This window comes from Gobius niger (assembly GCF_951799975.1).
Source record: "Gobius niger genome assembly, chromosome: 16".
Lineage (NCBI taxonomy): Eukaryota > Metazoa > Chordata > Actinopteri > Gobiiformes > Gobiidae > Gobius > Gobius niger.
In genome coordinates, this window is record NC_136867.1 from 19,192,163 (window position 1) to 19,213,858 (window position 21,696).

The window sequence follows — 21,696 nt, forward strand, 5'->3', positions numbered from 1 at the left end:
CTGACGGTGTGATCGCTATTGTGGGCTGTGTTTGAGGACGCTTCCAATCAGACCTGGCCTGATTGCATATTTACATACAGTTTACAGTTGCATATTGAGGGAAGGGTGACTCATCAACACAGATGAGCACGACTGGGAAAAAATAACAAATGCCACAGTAAACAGGAGAAGAGGTGTACCATGTGTTGTCTACACCATTGCTTTCCAAAGTGGGGGTCGGGGGTTGAGTGGGGATGATTTCAAGTTGAAATTAAAAGAAAAATGCTCCTGATTTAGTTTTTTTTTGTACTCATTATTTGTCCGTGAGAGTAAATACTACGCTGACAGAAAAGACAGAGGGACAGAGGGATATTGTACATTGTGCCACATGGAGATGTTTTTTTTCACTCAAACCTGGCTGTAAACATTGCTAAAGTGACGCTAGCCCGCAGTTTAGCTTTGTCCGTTAGCCTGTTAGCTTGTGTGTATTGCACTTCTGACCCGCAGGCAGGACAGATGCAACTGTGGTTTTCTGCCCTAAAGTAGCATAAGACGCAACTTTAACTTCCCGAGTTGTTTAAGTGTTAATTTTTGGGATCCCAGCTTAAAAGGTTTGGGAACCCCTGGTCTACATGATAGAATCGAAATATTGTCAGTGACAGTAGTAGAAGTACATCAGTGGCAGTATAGAAGTAGAAGTAATACCAGAAGTAGTAGCAGTATTAATAGTTAGATTAGAAACAGTGATAATTGCAGTAATATTAATAATAATAGTATCAATGTTAATTTCGTCGACTAAAATGAGACAAACAACAAATGAACATTGAATAGTGTTAGTGGTGTAGTAACAGACGTACAGATGTAGTAGTACTCGTGCCCGGGCCTGAACTCGAAGCCCAGGGAGAAGGGGGTGAAGAGCTGGAACTTCTCAGAGAAGCGCAGAGGCCCGTCGGGACCGCTGGGCCGGTTGCACTCCCAGCGCTTGAAGCCCCTCATGCGGTGCTGGCAGGTGGTGTAGCCCTCGTGGTTCACCATAAACAGGATGTAGCGCTCCATCCGGCCATGAGAGGGTGGCCCGTCGTAGAAGGGACAGTAGATGTCCAGATAGTCGTTTATGTTGACCGAGACTCTGTACTCACCGTGCCAGAACCTGCGAACAAAAGAGGGATTTAGTCCGATTTGGGGTCTAAATATGCATGCAATCAGCGACAGCAAACAACAGGAAGAGTTTATGCGATTTGAGAGTGGCAGCAACTAGGACACTGAATATGGATGAGTGTATTACATTTCTATATGATTGCGGCGCATAAGGAAACCACAGAGTGTCCACTTAGACGAGACATTTTGGGGGCTATAATTATGTCAGCGCCCGATCCATGTCAGAGAATCATGACTGCACATCCGTCCGGAATCAAACTGCCTCACAGAGAGCAGGCGGCTTCCAGATGTTGGTCAAGGTCACTCCATTCTTACGAAATGGGCCGCTCATTGGCACCAGAGCTGTACTAGGTTGAGTTGATGATCTAGATTTGTAATGATTTCAAAATCTTAGATGGAGCAAATATACTGATCTTTTTGACGCCTACAATTTGTCTTTTGATTGAAAGAAGAACTTAAGCAAGATCGATCAATGTGACTCGCACCAGAACAATCCTAATTTTCCAAGCGTCTGGGCCCACAAAACTGACATATTATTCTTGAAAGTGCTTGCAACAAACGACAATCTTGCCTGTGTGATTGAGTAATACTGTATTCCACTTTTGGATGCTAATGTGAGAAACAAATTTCACTTCAGCTCATTTATACTAACAGTTGCACAGATTTTCGGTATTAACCATAAACTGGGTCCAATCTAAAGGCAAATTCCAGAGTTCTGACCTGTTCACCACCTAATTTTTAAACTGTAGGCTCTTTATATTCTCATGTCAAGTGAACACAACCTTTTGACACTAAAACAACACCCTCCAGCGTGTTCTTTACTGATTTGACAATAACAGAAGATCAATGGGTGCCCTGCGGTGGTTGGGCTGTGTGGTCCCAAGGAGAAGTGGGTCGTGCCTTGAGCCGAAGGGGGTTAGCGCGGTGTATAGGACTCTCTCTGGTAAGTGTCCACTTAGCTGAGCACCGATCACTGACTGGATGAGTAGAAATAGGTCAGAGGTTGCAGAAATAGCAGAAGAACATGCATAATAAAGAGAGTGCTCGCTACAGTGGCCCTTCAGGGACAAATCCAAGATGCGGGGGATACGTAGAAGTGCTTATGGAAAGGCATAATAAGACGTTTACAGCGAGTTGGCATCTTTCAGCAGCCTCTGAGGCAGATTTGAAGCATATGGCAGCATGTCCCACATGATACGCAATGTATGTTTATGTTCAAAGGCCAATGCTCCTCCACAGGCTTCAGCTGACTCACACTCGGATGCTTCGGTTTCGTATCTTTCCTTATAAACAAATCATCCAATGTCAGAAGCAATCACAGTATCGGCTCTTCTCTAAATATTCTCTTCTGTCATCAGGAGGATATTTCCACCGTACTCACTGTAAATGACATCCACAATTTTCCTCCGTAATATTGACCTAGTTTCAATTAAATGCAGGATGTGGAGTATTGGGGAAAACAAAGGAGGGAGGCAAATGTAGAACATGTGATTCCTACTGTATTATTTGTGCATTTAGGATGGCTTTGTTGAGGCATTTTGAATTCACCTCACAAATCGGAAGTTCCACAGGTCACATGGAGGATTCATAACCCTTTCGATTAACAGAGCTCGACATGTTTGAAATAAAGACGTTTCTTTCATTGTTGGGGACTCCTGTTCGGCACAACAATTTATATTTTCAAGTGTTTGTTGTGTGTGTCAGAAAGGAAGCTGTGAAAGCTGTGAAATTTTCTGAACAAACTCACAAACACAAAGACTGCTGCATATGAGACCTTAAACAATATTCTTGACTCTAACCCTATATCCCAGGGTTCTGCCTCAACATCGAACGAACCAAGAAAGTGCAGGGGGATTTAGAGGGGCCTTCACTGCCTTCAGTCTGGCTCCGATGTTGCCAAATAAAGCAGAACCGTTATCACTTGTGGCTCGGCGTGTGGCTCTTGAGATAGCGGTTGCCTAACCTTTCCCTGTGTGTGGGCAGTTTGACAATTCAACTCCACTTTTTTTTTATCATCACAGTCAGCACAAATACTACACAATCATCAAGAAACACAAGAACAGCCGTTGCAACTCTCTGCCGAACCATGCCCACTTGGACCAAATTGCTGAGAATTTGGAGAGTTGCGTCACTGTTGGTCGATAGTCTTGTGCTGAGGTGAGTGTCAGAGTTGTTGTGTCGGTGCGGTTCAATAGCTCGACCTGTATGGGCCCGGTATTGTTATTGTCTGGGTCAGAGGAGGAGCCGCAGATAAGAAGCAGGTTGATTTCGAGGTTGAGGCGTCCTATTCATTTTCTTTGTTAACAAGTTGCCTCCTTGACTGCAATGATAATGGAGGGAAAGCTTGCATTATCATTTCTGAAGGTCACTGGTTCAAAGATGAATTTGTGAGTCTTGCTCGCCTTGAATGTGAATATCCTCGTTGGTGTATTGTCAGTATTTAAATATAAAGCTCCTGTTGTCGGCTCCAGAAACTTAAAAAAAAAATGGATACTGATAATAAATAATAAGAAAAGTATATTTCATATTTTTGACGTGACACACATGTTTTATTTACAAGGGCAATAGAGATACAGGAAGTCTGGACAAATGAAGATACATGAAGCACAAAGCACAAACTGGATTCAAATCACAGTTTTGTGAGCCAGCAAGGTGGCCCTATTTATCACAATATGCTGTCCTATTCTGTTTTACATAACCACTCTTCCTTTTTAACGTTGATACTTTGTTAAACTGGATATATCATGTATAGGTGCAGCCTAACCCAATATTGTGGATAGTTTGTGATCAATGTGAAATTAAGTCAAGAAAAGGCAGTGGGATTGAGGAAGAAATTTTGAGTTGAATGACACATATGTAAAACAGTAAAAACATGCTTTCACTTTCAGCATGCCAGCAAATCAATGCTGCTGCGATGAACACACACTGAGCGAAAAAGTATTCGGGACAGGTCCAGTGCTTGATAATGGGCTTTAAAGTGCACATGCTTTTGCAATGTGACTTATTTAAATGGAGAACATCTGTTGTAAGTAATAATTATCCTTTTATTTCCGTGAAGCAGCAATTTAATGAAGAAATGTTGGTCAGAAAAATGATTTATAATAGAATTTTTAAGCTGCTGACAGGATTAGAGGCAAAGTTTCAGATCAGTTTGACTCGCTCATTTCCCATTGGCATAACACGGTTGGCACGGCAACAGTTTAAAATGGTTTGCCTCTATCTATGTCACTTCCTGTCAGTGTCCAAAGAGGAAGGGAAACTATAAACGTCACAAAAACGGTCGAACTAAACAAAGCTGGGCACATTTTTTTGCTAAAGCTTAAATATGATGGTGTTAACTATGGTCTAATGTGTCATATGCACTTGTCTTCATTCTAAAATGCAAGAAAATCCTGGATATACAGATTAGAGTGTTTCAGCTGTAGAATAAAAATCAGCCAAAGTGAACATGATTACTCAAACCTGCATGAATGAAGCACAAATACTACTTCTACAGGTATGTCTTTGATGATGTAACATGGTTAAAAGCTCAATCAAGTCTATATTCCATGATGCCTTTCCTGAATGCATCTAAATTAGACAAAAGACACTGACTTGACAGGGTTGATTGAACTATCTAACTAAATTAAGATCAGCCCAGACATGATGATGACAATAATTACCAACAATGTAACCACAAGAATCTCATTTGCATTCATTAGCGGCCTCGTGTATAATTTACCCATTACATCCTTGTGTGAGAAAACGCAATAACAACAATGGCACTTAAATATTTGATCGCTGTGATGTTTTATGTACCGCTTTTCTATAAATAATGCGTCCAGGGGGTATGACTCTATCATCCGTTTGTCTCATTTTCTGTTCAGCATGGTGTGCCTTTTGTGTCTTCTTCTTCTCGGGCTTGTCATTAACATTGTACGATCAATTTAGCATCAAATGTAGCCTGTCGAACGCACATTATTAAATCTTGTATCGCCAAAATTCAAAATGGAGCAAAACAATGTGGCGCAAATAAGGCGTAAACAAGAACGAGGGTCTCTGAGGCAAAGATTTTAAACAAATTCATCATCCGAGCTTCACCTTGGCGGTAATTGATTGCGGGATGAAGACATTTTCGGGTTTAACTACTTAGCTTTGGGACAATTTACTCTCTCCCAGTCTAAAAGCTGAGTGTGGTTCCCGGCGGGCGAATAAGGAAGTGAGCTCGATGTGAAATGAGCGGCTTCATGCTTGGGCGCCCTATCAGAGCCGGTTTGAACGCGCGTTTAAAAGGGGCCCTTGAACACATCATTTAGAGGCATTGATCCACCGGGGAGCTCCTCTATACGGGACGCTCCGGCTCCAATCAGGCCCGATTAACAAGCGAAGGGAGAAGGCACAGAGAGGAGCAGAATGAGAATAAAGGGGAAAACCATGGGAGAGATGGAGGAGAAGGCCTTAAGGGGACTTTTGAATGGGGTAAATCTGTTTTGGTCAACAAAGTCAAGAGCAAAACCATAGGGCATTGCTCTTTCTGCTCCTTTTGAAAAATGTTTACATTGCTGCATAGAAAAACAAATTCTATGCAGTTTTCCTCAATCACAATGGCAGTGTCAAGAAGAATTTCAGCAGCAAATGTGATAAGAATTTGAGAACAGAAATATCTTCTTTGGTAGTAATGTCAATCAAAGAGAAAAAAGTCCCGTATTGCACTTTTTTTCATAGTTTGGCTGGCGTTGTGAATTATACTCAGGTCGACTTATACATCAAAATATATCATTTCACATAGTTGTTATTTTCACACTGACAGCCGGGCGCTCTAGGCTTGTGTACCAGTATCTGCTAAGACTGAACACAAACGCCCGCAAAAAGAAAATCATATTCTGCAGATTACAAGAAATATGCAGCCGAAAACGGTTATCGAGCAGCAGAAAGAAAGTTTAGAGTGAGCGGAGAAACTTGTGAGGAACTGGCGAAAAGCGGGGGTTACTCTTACTGCAATGAAGAAAACAAAAATAGATAATCGTGGGCTAAAGCTGGAGGAATAAGTTTGCAAATGGGTGCTTGAACAACGTGCTGCCGGGAAAGGCTTGTCAATGGTTCGACTTACACTCCGGAGCGACTTATATATGTGTTTTTCTTCTTCATTATGCATTTGTTGGCTGGTGCAACTTATAGTCCTGAAAATACGGTGTTAATACTGTCATTTTAAGTCTTGTAATGGCAACATTCTGAATGCTTCCTGATTTTACATACATACTTTGAATTCTAGAACATATTGAAACCTATATAATCATCTTGACTGATCCCACTTCTTCTCTGCAGAAACAGGATTAATGGCAAAAGTTCTGGTAATTGTGGTCTGATGACTGGTGTCAAGCCTAAGGCCAGTCTCCTATTAAATGTTAATGTCTGCGTGGAGGCTGTGAATTGGACAGAGTGGCTCGAGATAAGTGAGAATCCTCAATCCTCACGAAAAGGACCAAAGTGCCAAGATACATTAGTTTATATTAATCTCCTCAGCTCCTCTGCCCCGCACGCGCTGACACCACCTAATACATTACACTGCCCGTCCAGGTAAATGCCCCACAATCCTTTGCTCCCAGGCTGTGCCATCTGAAATTAAACACACACTAACCGCCGGATCAAAAAGACACAGGAATGCACTCACGGCTTCTCACTCTTATGTGCGAATCACGTGGAGGAGGCGCCTGCCAGGAGCATTATTTAGCATTTGTCTTTGGAAGATAAAAGCCCATAGGAAAGAAATACAGTGATGGGTGTCAAAAGCAGAGCAGGGATGTGAGGGGGTGCGTGCAAAGCTGTCACAACAATGTAAACAAAATGACAGACATAGGAAGTATATACAGTAACAAGGTTTCACTGAAACATTGATACGAGAGGGTTTATTCGTTGATGATTTAACTAGGCCAGTCATTCTAATACTGTCACGAAGGAAACAAGTGTGATTTATTTAAACGGCATAAAGACGTAAATTGACGCTGTATTCAAGAACAGTAAGCATATAATCTAAAGACGCATAAAGGGATTTCAAAAGAGCTCAACCATCATGCCCAATTTTGTATAAAATTTCTAGAGATGCACCAATCCAGCTTTTTTTTCTAGCGATACCGATACTGGGGTTTGAGTATCTGCTGACATCTGATAGAGACTTTCTTAAAAGTGTCTTTCTCTGGGTGAAAAATTGAATTGACTCTTTTCTCCATTTAAAGATCAATAAAGTCATATGTTATATCTATGATGTTGCAGATCAATTATCAATTGTATCTATTGATAAACTAATGGATGAACTACACTAATTATCCTTGGGTACATTACATTCATATAAACAATTCACACGAAGTGTCTTAAACTAAAATACAAACACTTGGCTTCAGCAGTGGTTATTTTATTGTATTAGGCTTCTTTAGATATTTCGATCATAGTTTCTGACCCAGCCTTGATTAGTTTTCGTAAGCATGAGCATGCACCCGCTAGTGCATGCAATTGCTAGCTCGGCATTTTGCGTGGCGATCAAAAATACATTTGCAGAGGTTAACACTAAATCAGCGATTTAATTCTCCAGGTTCTGACCTTTACAATGATATACAGCATGCCCATATTCACTTAGATTTAGGTTGTAAAAGTTGTGTTTTAAAGCAGTACTAAGTAACTCATGCCCTTAGAGGCCATAAGCGCCACTGCCGGTGTTGTAGCATGTTGCGGTTCTTTACTCATTAATTGTCCGTGAGAGTAAATACTACGTTGACAGAAAAGGCAAAGGGAGAGAGGGACATTGTACATCCAATTAAACAATGGAGATTTTTTTCACTCAAACTTGGCTGTAAATACTGTATAAGTAGTGCTAGCCCACAGTTAGCTTTGCCCGTTAGCCTGTTAGCTTCTTCCTCATGATTCCATTAGTGTGTATTGGGGCCTCCGACCTGGTGCAGGGAAGCTGCAAGTGTATTTTTCTGGCCAAAGACACCAGGGGGAGATGAAAGACCCCCCAGTCATCCAATCAACACTCATATTACCCCCAGAGGGACTATAAAAAAAGGATTTATTAAGGTAAACAAGTTGCTTAGTACTGCTTTAAGGCATTGAGAGCCAAAACTGGTATCTGTTCAATATTGGATATTTGTAGCCGATACCCGATATCGTATTTTTTTCAGTATCGGCTCCGGTAGCCAATACCAGTATCGGATCGGTGCATCCCTAGAAAATTCCATTAATTTTCCTGATATTTGTTTCAGAAAATTCAAACATCAAGAGTTCAAAGGCCTGACTAAACATGGGTTTGCTCCACTATTTCATGTATGTAATATGTTATACTAAATTTCTTCCATCAAACTTCAAAGCGTCAGTCAGAGATTCGTTCATAAACCAGCCCCTGAAGACCAAGACACCACTTTTGATTTCGATTCAATGTTGCAGTTTTTCATGCAAAGTGCTTGATTGAATTAGATTTATGAGGAAATGCATAGCTCTGCCGCTCCCCCGCCATCGATACAGCTTAGCCTCTTAAGCCGCTAAAAGAATGATTTAAGTGAATTGGAAGTGAGGCGCATATGAGCTAATATGGTTATTGATACTAATACAGGCCTGCAGCGTAATATAAAACTCCGCCGCTCGATCTGAATGTGATTTGGAAATGCGGACCACACAGCACTAAAAATACCACTAATGTTGTGTGTATGAACTGCGCTGTGCAGAGTGGATGATGGATGGGCTCAGTCATTCAGTGCTACATGTGTGTCTCAAGTCTGCAAGGGCTTGGATTTAATGACATTACTCAAGAAGAAATAAATGTACGCCCGGTCAATGAAAAATGAAAGGTTTCTTACTCAAGAGAAATGCTTGAGTAAAAGTAGCTGCCAAGACTTTACATCTGAACGTATGGTTGATCTCAGTGTGACCCAGGAAAGTATTCTTGAAAGTCAGAATCGCTTTGTAGGGGAATCCTCTCCTGTTGTATATGTTTTAGTGGTAGTAGAAACCAGAGCACACACAGGAAAACTATGCAGACACGGAAAGACCATGCCCCACATACGCAGGTCCCATCCACCCTTGATCGAACCAGGGACAGAGAGAACATGCAAACTCTACATAGAAAGGTCCTGTCTGTTTCGGAATCGAACCTAAACCAAACCCTTCTTGCTATTAAACACGAGCAATTCACGCTTTCATTATGCAATTTTCCATTTTTTGTTAAAAGAAAAGGAAACAAATTAATCCGTGGCAACAAATGAACTATCAAAACTTAATTTTATGTCAGACATCACAAAGTAATAGTATATAACAGCATGAACTGAAGTTGTGTATTTTGTTTACTTCCAAATCCTTTTGTAAACTTTCCAGAATGAGAAATTGTCTTCTTAGTTCCAGGATAATAAGATTTTGATTATCTTTCATTTTCTGTGAAAAATAGCCCTGTGAGTCCCTGCTGTATTGACAGTCAATATTATCTCCAAACATAAAACAAGCAGGAGAGGGATAACCGGGTAATCAGACCCAGGAAGGATAACTTCTGTCTTTGTCAAAAAGATGGAGAGGTTTAGCACTTCAGTACGTTTTTTTTTCACCAAATACATGACTTTGGAAGCGTTTGTGGGAGTCTATGCTTTTTGACAATGGCCAGTTAGTCACAACCTTTGCAAACGAGAGCTTTTATACGGGAAATACCTTGATAGGGAGGCTGAGGGGGCGGATAGCTCTGCTGCTGGGGTAAGTGTTATCATGGCCAAGGAGGAGAATGGTGTCATGTTGCTCAATGATATTGATATGAATGGTGTGAGAGATGACTGGTTGAGAGACAAAGGCAGCAAGCTGTGAACGGCTGACATTGACAGAGGCATAAAAGAGGTAGCACCCGCAATTTTCCAACGCTTCAGCTTCATTAACATTCAACTGAAATATTTTCCTAATGACACATTCCCACATGCTGTTGGGCCATATGTTCTCTATCCAGACACTGGCGTTGGAAACACTTTAGTGGGTTTCTTCTGCCAAAACATCTATAGCATGCACAATTGGAAATGTACATTAATGCCTCTCTCCTCCTTTTGTACCTTGGCACGTTTTAGTCATCTGCATTCTCTCGCGTCGTCGCCGTGGTGATCAAAGCCGCCGGATGGAAAACCCCAGTGTTTACCTACACCTGCCTCCGTACGCAACAGAAGGACGGATGCATACTTCAAAGCACACCTTAGCGCTCGCGTGTGTCTGTCTCCCACATCCTTCCCGTTCTCATTGTAGCATCAGGACTATCGCTGCTCCCCCGCACTTGATAGGCCCCAGACAGTGTCACTTACATTGGAAACATGCTGCGGTCGAGGAAAAAGCAGCAATGCTGGGATGTCAATCAATGAAAAATGATTCCCAGCTGACATGTCCAAATTTGGGTTCAGCAGTTTTGAAATAAAAAAGCGGTAAATAAAATCTCCTTTTACTTTTACGTGCCTGGTATCCCAAATATCTTGGCGGGCTTGACAACACAATCCCGCGCTCTACTGGCCAAGAGCATAGACTTCACAGAGACGACCATTCACTCCCGTAGGTTAAATATTCTATAGGCCCTGCTCACGGTTTTCATCCTCCACATTAACCCGAGCCAAAGGTGGGAAGAATCTTGTGCTCTCGATCGATCATTCTCCTCAAATCCCTCTTAAAGTTTTCACCACTCAACTTTACTTGCCAAACTCCGATCCGCAGTAACACAGGCTTCTATTTCTGCTTATCTCCTCATTGACAGTAATGAAGTCTACTCTCTACCACATACTAAGGAGAAAAACTCCGTCGACGTTATCACCAGCTAACCACCGCCATTTCAAGACTCACATTAAAGCCTGGAAATGTAGAAATTCCAGTGTTCAGCAGCTCAAATGCGCCCAATTTTTCCTCATCTCTGGGTTTTAGGGAGAGGGAATGTGCCAAGATTGGATAGCACTGACTATTTCTGCAGCTTCACTCTAAATGTCTGTCCAATTAAGAGCGCATTACTCTCCTCTCCCATCTCTCCATCTTCATCAGCGCTGTCCTTACCTCGTCTTTTGGTCTTTGTCTCTAAACTGGCTCTCTCAATCTTCATTTTGTTCACTTCATTCGCGCTAACTTTCTCTCCAAGGAGCAGTGCAACAGCTTTTTTTGTCCAGTCTCATCAGACTTCCTCCTCCACCCATGTTCAAAAGACAGCTAAAACTGAAGGTGTTACAAGGGAAAAAAAAAGGGCCAATATCAAGTGCCATTGGGCCTTGTCAAAAGCACTAGATGGAAAAAAAGTCCAGACCAAAACTGAAGGTTAAAGATTTGAGCTTATACTGTTGATAAAGCACTTTTCCGTGTCCAGGTCCAAAGTCAAAGGTGCCACATTGCCAACCATTTCTACTTTTATCTGTCTATCAACAAAGATTGACCACATTACAGTAATGCCTATGCAGAAGAAAAACAACTACAGTTCTTTTGTTAAAAATTTACTGAGGAGCTCTTTAAAACAGGTCGAAAAGAAACCAGACAAATTGCTCCATCCTTTTTTTCCCTGACTCTTGCTCAATATTTAAAATGACTTCTTTGCACACATTTCTTCTCGGCTAAGAGAGTCTTTAGCAGTCGCTCTCTCAGCGGGTGGCATTGCCTGTGGATGGAAAAGTGTCTGGCAGAGAACCCTGCTGCAGCTCTGTGAATTGGGCTTAAGGTGCGCGGGGCATAGGCGATGTCTTTATCACCTTCATCTACATAAATGGATACCAGGAGACTTGAGAGGGAAATTCCGACATCAAATAAGGAGTAAGTGTGTGGCATAAAAAAAGACAGTGCGTAATATTTTAGTTCTCTTCATGCTGCAACAAAGGCATTATCTACAGTAATGCATGACATAAACAAAAGCTGATATATTTTTAGTGGTCCCTGACATATGTGGAAAAATGACATTTATGCGCCGTGCATCTGATTAGAAAGCATGTTTGTGCCGGCTAATTGTTGTTGCTTACAGCACCAGGACAGATAGATGTGCTTATGAACTCACAACTAGCCATAGAAAATGTACCTGTTTAATTGTTTGACAACACAAAAAGATCAGGCATAGGGCCTTTAAAAGAACAGGCCACCATTTTTACACACTGAGATATGTTCTTACCTGAGCTTAGACAAGTTGATGCGTACCTGTCTGGTCTTTGTGCGTGCGCTGAGTCACGCAAAACGACCAAAGATGTTGTTAGCATTTGGCCTCTCCCAGTATATTCCTAGAACTCCAAACAAGGGTGAAGTTGGAAGCTACCACGCTCTTCCACGGGCACGCACAAAGACCAGACAGGTACATATCAACTCGTCTAAGCTCAGGTAAGAACATATCACAGTATGGAAGAACTGTGTGCACTCAGTCACGCAAAAAGACCAAAGATGTTGTTAGCATTTGGCCTCTCCCAGTATATTCCTATAGCTCCAAACGGGGTGAAGTTAGAAGCAACCAACGTCTTCCACGGGCACGCACAAAGACCAGACAGGTACGCATCAACTTTAGTTTTAGTTTTAGTTCGACCTAAGGGGGCTTTCGACCCAACAGCGGCACTTTTAGGTCAATGTAAATCCAACAGCAGCACTTTAAGCTGGTCTAAGCAGCCACTCCAAGTCCGGATGAAACAGGTGGTCTAGGAACGACTCTATTCGAACTAAGGGACTGAGCAAGTGTGGTGTGAAGGCGAATGACCTCGACCTCTAAAATGGCCAGCAAAATGGATCAACTTTGTATCATCAAGACATGTCTCTCTGCCTGTGTCTCCCTTCCTGTTGCGCAGAAAAGTTTCCCTCTCCATGAGCCAATTAAAGTAATTTCTCCTCGCTTCTCATATCAGCCTCATTGTATTGAACCACGAGAGAGAGGAGTGACCACTGTGTAACAACAGGGAAGTGCGTGCGAGCGTGTCGGCGCATTGACAAGTCGATGCCCGTTGTCATGGGAATGAGTACGTTGAAGAGCTGATCGTCGTTACGTGGCTAATGCTGTGACGTCTGGTGCCTGTGAACACGGTCTGAACTGCTTCGAAGTAAATGCAGTTGAAACTAGGGCGGTCTCGGGTCGACCCATGAGGTGCTCCAACATGTGTGAAAACCGCCAGAATGCATACATCCACTTTTAGACCAGATAGTGACTGAGAAAGCTTCTTGGATCTTTGTAACCCATTCCCTTTTATGATAAGAAATCTTCAGGGGATAGTCGTCTTTGATCTTCATTATGTTGATTTGAGCTATTCCTATGCCACATTTTCATAATTTCATTTCCACATAATCACCATCATTTAGTAAAATCTGTGAGCCAAACCAATCATTAAAACATCAAGCCACAGTTCTGTCGAAAAACAATAAAAGGTGACAAATTCACACAGGGGTAATTCTTGTGACTTATCGACTGCCTGCACGTGCTAAGAGCGTTCATGCTAACTACACAGGGACTCCTAACACAGATGTCGTTGCCTTTTTAATTATGCAAATCAGCTCTTAGCATTCACTTGTGCACCTTCCCCATACAAGCATACCAACACACACACACACACACACACACACACACACACACACACACACATGCACGCCGATGGTTTTCGCACACTGCTCGGAGCATGAAATTTTGCATCTACCCCGCGTTCCCAAGACCACGTTGTTTTGGCAACAACTGTCACTTCCAATAACGTCCTCCCCAGATCATCGCGGTGACACACGCAGCATCTGAAAGGTTATTATGTATTTCAGCAAGACTTGGCAACATGGACCCCCTGCATACAAAGCGTCAATGTCTTGCAAAACCAAGCGAGTATCTGCAAAAACACCTCCACAGAACATTAGCATAACAAACTTGAGACCTCCTGGTAGGATAATTGTCACACGGGGAGATGTTGCTGTAGCTAACGTGTTGTCACAAACATGGAAGGGGATGCGGGAGTGAAATGAGGGGAAAATGTCTGACAAAGGCAGGCTTAGATGGATGTGTAGGCCGAGTAAATCAGACAGGAGGGGACTCGGTGAGAGGCTGATGACACGGACGCACAGTATGAGATCAGGCTGTCTGCTAAAGGGCACGCGTTCGTTGATGTAATAGAAGAAACGAGTGAGAAAGATACTTTTGGTCAGTGATGTAGGCTGTGGTCAAATGGGACTGCAGATGAAAAGGTAATAGGTGCAATGATGTTTACCATGATAATGAAAATGTCCATATTCCTATCAACAATGACAATCCATTCAGTGCACAACATCAGGCCCGGATCAGAACCTTACTTTGAATGCGTGCGACCTTAAAGCAGAACTAAATAACTCATGCCCCTAGAGGCCATAAGCAATAAATACTACGCTGACAGAAAAGACAAAGGGAGAGAGGGATATTGTGCATTGTGCCAATACCCAATTACACAATGGAGATAATTTCAATTCAGTTTCACTCAAACTTGGCTGTAAATACTATTTGAGTGGCGCTAGTCCGCAGTTAGCTTTGCCCGTTAGCCTTCTTCGTGATTCCACTAGTGTGTATTGCGCCTCTGACCCAGAGGCAGGGAAGTTGCAAGGGTGGTTTTCTGGACAGAGACACCAGGGGGAGATGAAATACCCCCCAATCATCCCATTAACACTTGCGAAAAGGATTTATTACGGTAAACTTGGTTCTTCTTTAAATCTAGTTGGACCACATTGTATTTTAACCTGTTATCTGCCAGCTTCAGAGTAGGTTCAGGGTTAGCAATTATACTGTATGTCCAAATGCCAAAGCGTATTGACTGAGAGTTCATAGTCTATATACCAGTGTGATTCCTCATTTGAAAGACCTTCGAGTTTCTAAAGATCTGTGTGAGCTAAACACAACTTTTATCACAATTGCCGGTCCTAGCCCTAATTTTAACACTAATCTGGGACCCTAAACATAACCTTAGCACCCTGATCGGAGGGACGGCAAGTGGATACAGGACAATGACGAGGATCTCTACTCGTAAACCTTAATAACTTTGATGCACCTCCACTTATTTTGATCTGGAGCCTGTGCTGAAATCAATAGATCAAAATTGAAACCTCAAATCTCTGCCCGGGAATCTCACTTTGAGCAGTTTTGATTCAAGCCATTTTGTAACTATTTTATAACAAGGGTCTTACTTATTTTATAAGTTGGGTCTTATCACACACAAGCAGGATGGAAGTGTCTGGGGAAAGTGAGAGTCAATGCACGACTTGGAGCCAGTAGGTAGTCAGTAGTAAGGAACAGATGGGCAGCATAGCACAACGAAGGGACACCGTTTAGTAGACTTTGAGAAAGAAGAATGCATCCTGAATTATTAATAATACACAAGGTAAACAACGTAGTCTTTATTGTAATTAAATCTACCCCCTTGTGCAGGTGATATTAAAGAGAGCCTCGACAGCGGCCTCAGCGGCAACTGTAACCATCTGCTATTCCATAATACATCGGTGCACACACCGGTCCAGCGTTTCCAAAAACAGCACAGAGGCAGCAGTACCTAGTAGTATATTGACAAGCACAGCAGCCCAAAACGAAGTCGAGATGTGCCCAGGCAGGTCAATGGGAATCCTTTAACACTGAGAGGAGCCAAAGACCTAAAAGAACCATTCCCTGAGGAGATGTCACTTCTCCAGTCAGTCAGCGTTGAAAGAGGAGAGAAGCCTGAGTCATTCCCCCATTCCTCCAGCACTCATGTATACTTAACACACATGCAATACACTTTTAATGAGGTTATGGTTTGATAAGGAGGATTTCTGCGCTAAAGTCAGCACAAAGTTGTATTTTTTTGGTCTTAAGCTTTACAAGTTACAGGCAGCGTATTGTATCTGGCCAGTGTTGACGTATTGAAGTCGAGATTCTATTTCTGCCTCAGCTGGAATGAAAGACTCCTAGAACATCATACGTTATTGTTTACTCACAATACTACAACAGACACAAAGCACGCTGTAAATTCCTCGCAAAGCGGTTTATGTATTATCTATTTATTGCTTATGCTGGTGCAGCGATGGGCTTCTTTTACGTACTGTAGCAAAATGGCAGCACTCTGGGCAAGGCAAGATGAAGTAACCAAGCTTGCAAAAACAGATTCCATAGAAAAACCACAACGTATGCCTGAAAATGTCTCTTTACATAGCCGTGTTTTTCTTTGCCAGGTCTGTTTCAGTGCCATCAAATACAAAGTTGCTCGTTCCTAATCGAATTCACACAACTCTAGTTTCGAGTGTCGAGTACAGTGACTAATATACAAAGGAAGCTAGTCGGAAATGGCTAGGGCGCTGCATATTGGAGATCCCTGTCCTTGCCATAAGATACTTGGTGTAGCATTTTAGTCAAAAATGCGTAGGGTACTTTATTGTAGTACCAGTCAGATGAAGCGCCTCGGTGTTTTGACCTCAGCCACCCTGAAGGATTCTGCAAGATGTTGGGACTTCTGCGGATATGGATACTGTTTGTGTCACCTAATACTGCGATAATGCTAATTTGAGGATATGTTGTGCAGCTCCAGTTCAAGGGGCAAGCTCTACTTACTGCACTAAGCCGCTGCATTACTCGTCCGATGAGCTTAAGTCAATTTTCCGAAATGACACAAATATCAATTTCAAATCCATCCCCTCGGGCCTGCTGCCCCGTCCCTGCCTTGTATTTCACACGGTGCTGTTTGCTCCCTGGCGCGTATCTGTAAATATGTGTGTGCGCATCTGAACCACTGCGGATCTGGAGTGTGTCTTAATTGGACTCCATTCAAGTGTTTAATTACTCATTAGTGTTGCTGCAGCGCGATCTATACGGCAGCTTTCTCCCCGCCTCCCCGGCCCCGCCGAGGCTAAAAACGCTCTGACCCACGCTACACGGATTAGCTCACCTCGTCAATCCGGATCAACCGCTCCGTATTAGCCGCAGATCCTGAAGCCAAAGGGTGATGCCACAGTTAGACAGACAAGTGATAAGTCCGTCACTTCATCACAGGGCGAGAAGTGTTAATAAGAAATGCTCACTTAGACAGCTGGGGGGGGGTTCTTTTTTTTTCTCCTCCGACTGTTATATGGGCCGACAACAAGTGGGATAGTCATTCCGCAGAAAGGATCAGTTACATAATGATGTTGTCACTTTGTCACTCAGAAAACTGTCAGTCAGCTGTCGAGAGCCGGAGATAGAGGCTTATCTCCGAGCGTCAGCAGCACCTTCACAATGCGCACACAAGAGATGGATCAACAAGATGTAACAGGCAATTTTAAAAGGCGATTCCCTTTTGCTGTTTTGGAGGGAAATGGCTGCTGTTGTCTCGTCGTGCAAGACGTTATGACCAAGCTGTGTTGCAGATGTGAATATAGGCCTCTGTAGTGGTAAGTTTAACATTTATTGGTAAAGTACCTATACCAATCGTTTTATGGAATCTGTAGCTACATTTTTCCAAGATATGCTGTGCTACTTGTTATCTAGAACCATAAAAATGACTAATAATGTTAAATCGAAGCCAACCATCAGCTCCCTCACCAAGAAGGCCCAGCAGAGGATGTTCTTGCTGCGGCACCTGAGGAAACTTAAGCTGCCTACCAGGATGCTGGTGCAGGTCTACACAACCATTATCAAGTCCATCCGCACCTCCTCCATCACCGTGTGGCACCCCAGGGCTACAGGTCGGGACAAGCATCGACTGCAGCACAATGTGCGTGCTGCTGAGAGGGTGATTGGCTGTGAGCTCCCATCTCTCCAGGTCCTGTTCACTTCCAGGACCTGGAGGCGCTTCTCACCCTGGACCTGGACTATTCACCCCTCTCTCCTCAAGCAGGTGGCTACGGTCCATCCAGACCCATATATCCTGCCACATGAACGGTTTTTTCACCTCTGCCATCAGACTCATGAACAAAAACAAGACCCAATAGCTCAGTTACAGACTCCTGAATGTAATCTGCTGTATTGCACTATGTGGTATGTCCACACTAACACTAAATGCACCTGCACATCTGTAAATACACTCTCGCTGTTGTTCTATGTCGAATTGTTGTTGTCTTTATCATAGTTTACACATGCCCTTATAGTCTTTTAGCCTCATAGTTTAAAGTCTTTATAGTTTATCTACAGTTATCAATGTTTTATGTTTTATGTTTCATGTTGCACGATCGACCTGATTCTGATTAAGCATAGCAAACAATTTCTTTTTATCATTTATTTAGGGCAACCAGCTTTCTTTGGTGCTGTCTCAGGACCCCTCCCGGATCAAAACCTAGTATCTAAAGAAAAACATGTTTTGTTCAGAGCCGGTTTTGAACCATTTTTGCAGGACAAGTAGTGCTTTCACTTTTTTGGGCACTTTTTGACACTTAACAATACCCAGATCTAGTTTGATGAAATTTGAGAAGCTGGCCAGCTAAACGACTGTCTAAGTGGGTTTTCTCCAGATGCCTTTTTATACCAATCTAAAACATGCACGTGCTAGTCCTCCAGGGATGTTTACATGATCAAGATCTTGGCTCAAGCTGCGGTGAAAGGTCCCCGGGTGCTTCCCACTGCGCCTGACAGATTGAGCAATCCATCCCATAAGTACACATAATCACTTATCATCACGAACTGTGTCCAATCCACAACCCAGAGAGACTAAGGTGTAGTAAAGTACAGTACATATGGACCCTTTATTTCTCTTTTGTACATAAATAAAATACATCATGTTAAAATATAGAATAGATATAATTTCTACTGCCATTTCTACGACTGCTTGTAAAATCAGAGGGTTTATATGCTGTCCATTCTCACATTGAGAAGAGCACTGAAATCTGCTGTACTGAAGGTCACTGTCATGGCCGCCTCTGTCTCTGCTCTGATCAGATTCTGTCGGCGCCTCTTCTGTCAATCTTTCATTCTGCCAGTCCTCTTCGATTTCATCTCAGCCTCAATTTTTGGGAGCCACTCAGCAAAGAAAATATTCTGGGGCCTTGCCGATACCAGGCAAAGATCAAAATAAGATGGGGCTGTGCCACACACTGTATGCTACAGACACACACGGACCAGTCACCCTTTTATTCACTCATTTTGATACATCTTATAGAATTCTGTTCTATTGATTGAACCTGTTTTAATGTTACCACAGCATAACCTATAGTAGAGATGACCTTTTGTTAACTTTTGCTATGAAAATGCCACTATCCTGCTACTAATGCTCAACCAAATTACTTCATAATTAAATGTACAGCTTTGTTGCTCTGCCGATCGATAGCTTGCTTTGATCAACTATACATTACAGCTCCTCACTGATTAAAATGAAAAACAGCATAATTGAAGCACAGTAAGTCTTCCTTAAGTACTGGGGGAAGCTGCTGGTTTTGGGAGAGGACTGAACGAGGCCGTGCTCGTCAAAATGAAAGTCATAATCCTCTGACCCATTTACAGAAGTGGCCCTAAGTCCATCCCAAGGCACTTTAATACCAAGAAGTCACACTTAGAGCGCGGGCCGGACTTGGCTTGTAATGTCACAGAGGGTTAACACGGCAGAGACGGGCTTTCAGGCTCCAGACCGGCGCTCGTATGACAGGTGTGAATGGATCTGCGTATAGGTTTTGATGTCTTCTGTCAGTGCAGCACGGTGTAGGGAAAATGTCTAAATGTCCAAATTTACAAGAACCCTGTCATGAATAGAAACGAGATATGAATGATGTGCTTATGCTTTGTTGCCTTTGAAGCTTTCTCTCAAATATTACTGTTCCTGGATGTGTTTTCGCGTTTTCGTCCCCCTTTCAACTCGTTTTCATTGCACATTTGGGCAGTAGGGAAGACAAACAGCTTGAAAACAAGATGTTTCAGATCGTGCACCTCGGAGGTCCAGACGCCTTCACCAAAGTTGTTCAGATCTGGTTCATAGATACAGACGGCATCTCTGAAGTCGCCCTTATATGGTCATGTTTGAAAACAGTTAAGGGGGAATTTGTGGGAACTCACTCCCACAGGCCATTAGAAACTCTGATTCACTGCCAACCTTCAAATCAGTGCTCAAAACCCTAGATTTCCTTTAAACCCCTTTTTCGTTTTGTTTTATTCCCCATGTAAAGTGTCTTTGAGTGTCCAAAAAAGCACTATACAAGTTTGATGTATTATTATTATTCAAAATCAAAAGTTTCTCTAATTATTCAAAAACTACTTTAACAAATGCTGGATTATGAATATAGTTTTCTACTAAACAAAGATACAAAGATGGGGAGGAGCAAAGTGGTTCAACAGCCCATAAAAAACGGAGAATGATGCTCCATGTTAGCATCGTGCTAATGCTAACGCTAGCTACGACTGGCGTTTTTTCACTTCTACATGAACAATCTGCTGTGAATTAACATCCACATGGACCCGATTTAGACTTGACTTTACTTGTATGTGATAAATACATTTACATTTTGCCAGGAAATGGCTAAAAAGAGTGAAAAATTGTGTTTACCAAAAAATTCTGTTCCCCCCCTGGCGAGGCCACGCCCCCTTCTATGACGAGATGCCTTCTGTATCTATGGTCAAATTTTCTTTTTTACGCAGATTAGCCTTTTGGTTTGAGCTAGCAATTTGCAGAGTAAAATTTTCCGCCCTCTGCTGACGTTTAACATTACTACATAAAAATACTACATATATCTTTTGTTGCGTTTTTTTGTTACTGTTTTTGTCTCTTTTCTGTCACGTTTTTGTTGCTTTGTTGTCGTTTTCATCGCTACGTTGGCACTTCTCTCAAAAATCACTGCTAATTCGATTGGGTTTCATTCTTAATTAATGCAGATGTAGATTCTGAGAAAAAGAGACATGAGACTGTGAAGATTGCGCAGTGTCGACGATGAAATGCTCAATCCATAATTGCAGTAAACAGGCATAGATTTCATATGTAATTTTCCGGCACGGCTTTATATTTGAAACCAAAATTGGGTCTAATTGGTGCGGGGAAGACGACAAATTTCAGGCGTTTGATGTTGATGAAACTGGGACATCCAGCTCAGCGTGCCTTTTTAAGTGCGGCTGGCTGCTTCTACTATAGCCACCATTTCCACTGCTGTCTGCACTGGCTCCTTCAGATGTTATCTTTCCCCCCTTTGCCAAAAAACACCACCGCGGACTATTTTTCGAACAAATCTTGACAAGCGTACAAAATTGGAAATGCTTTTTTTTTGGGCGGATGGCGGCGAGGTCATACATACCACATCACTCCATTAGAAAAGACCAACAACACAATCTTTACTTCCCTTTCACGTCTGGAGAAAAATGTCTTGCCACACATCAAAAAAAGTTTCTGTCTTTCTGAATTTTAAACCGCAAAATCAAAAAAACTGCCTCTCACCGACTCACAAGATCCCAGAGAAATCCCACGGCACCAAAGTCTCCTCTCATCTTCCCCCTCGCTCGCATCTCCCCAAATTCAAACCCCTCCGCCATGTTTTCTTCTCTTCTCTCGACTTTTCCCGAGAACACATCCTACTATACGCTTAAGCAAAATGTATGCTTTAAGCTTGTTCCACTTCTTGGGGAGATAATGAACGCTTTTTGCACATCTGCTTTGAAACATCTCGCTCAAATAGACTGAGCAAAGAGTTTTTAAAAATTGAAGTGAGTCTACTTTTTCCTTCAACAGAACG

At 42.5% G+C, this 21,696-nt stretch overlaps 1 protein-coding gene across 2 annotated transcripts in view; it reads right to left on the minus strand.

The window, feature by feature from the left end:
* efna2a (ephrin-A2a) overlaps nucleotides 1-21,696 on the minus strand; it is a 144,943-nt gene that overhangs the window by 20,898 nt on the left and 102,349 nt on the right. For both annotated transcript variants that reach the window (XM_079573583.1, XM_079573584.1), the window contains exon 2: nucleotides 837-1,129. In XM_079573583.1, the coding sequence (XP_079429709.1) occupies nucleotides 837-1,129 (293 nt within the window). The remainder of the gene's footprint in view (nucleotides 1-836; nucleotides 1,130-21,696) is intronic.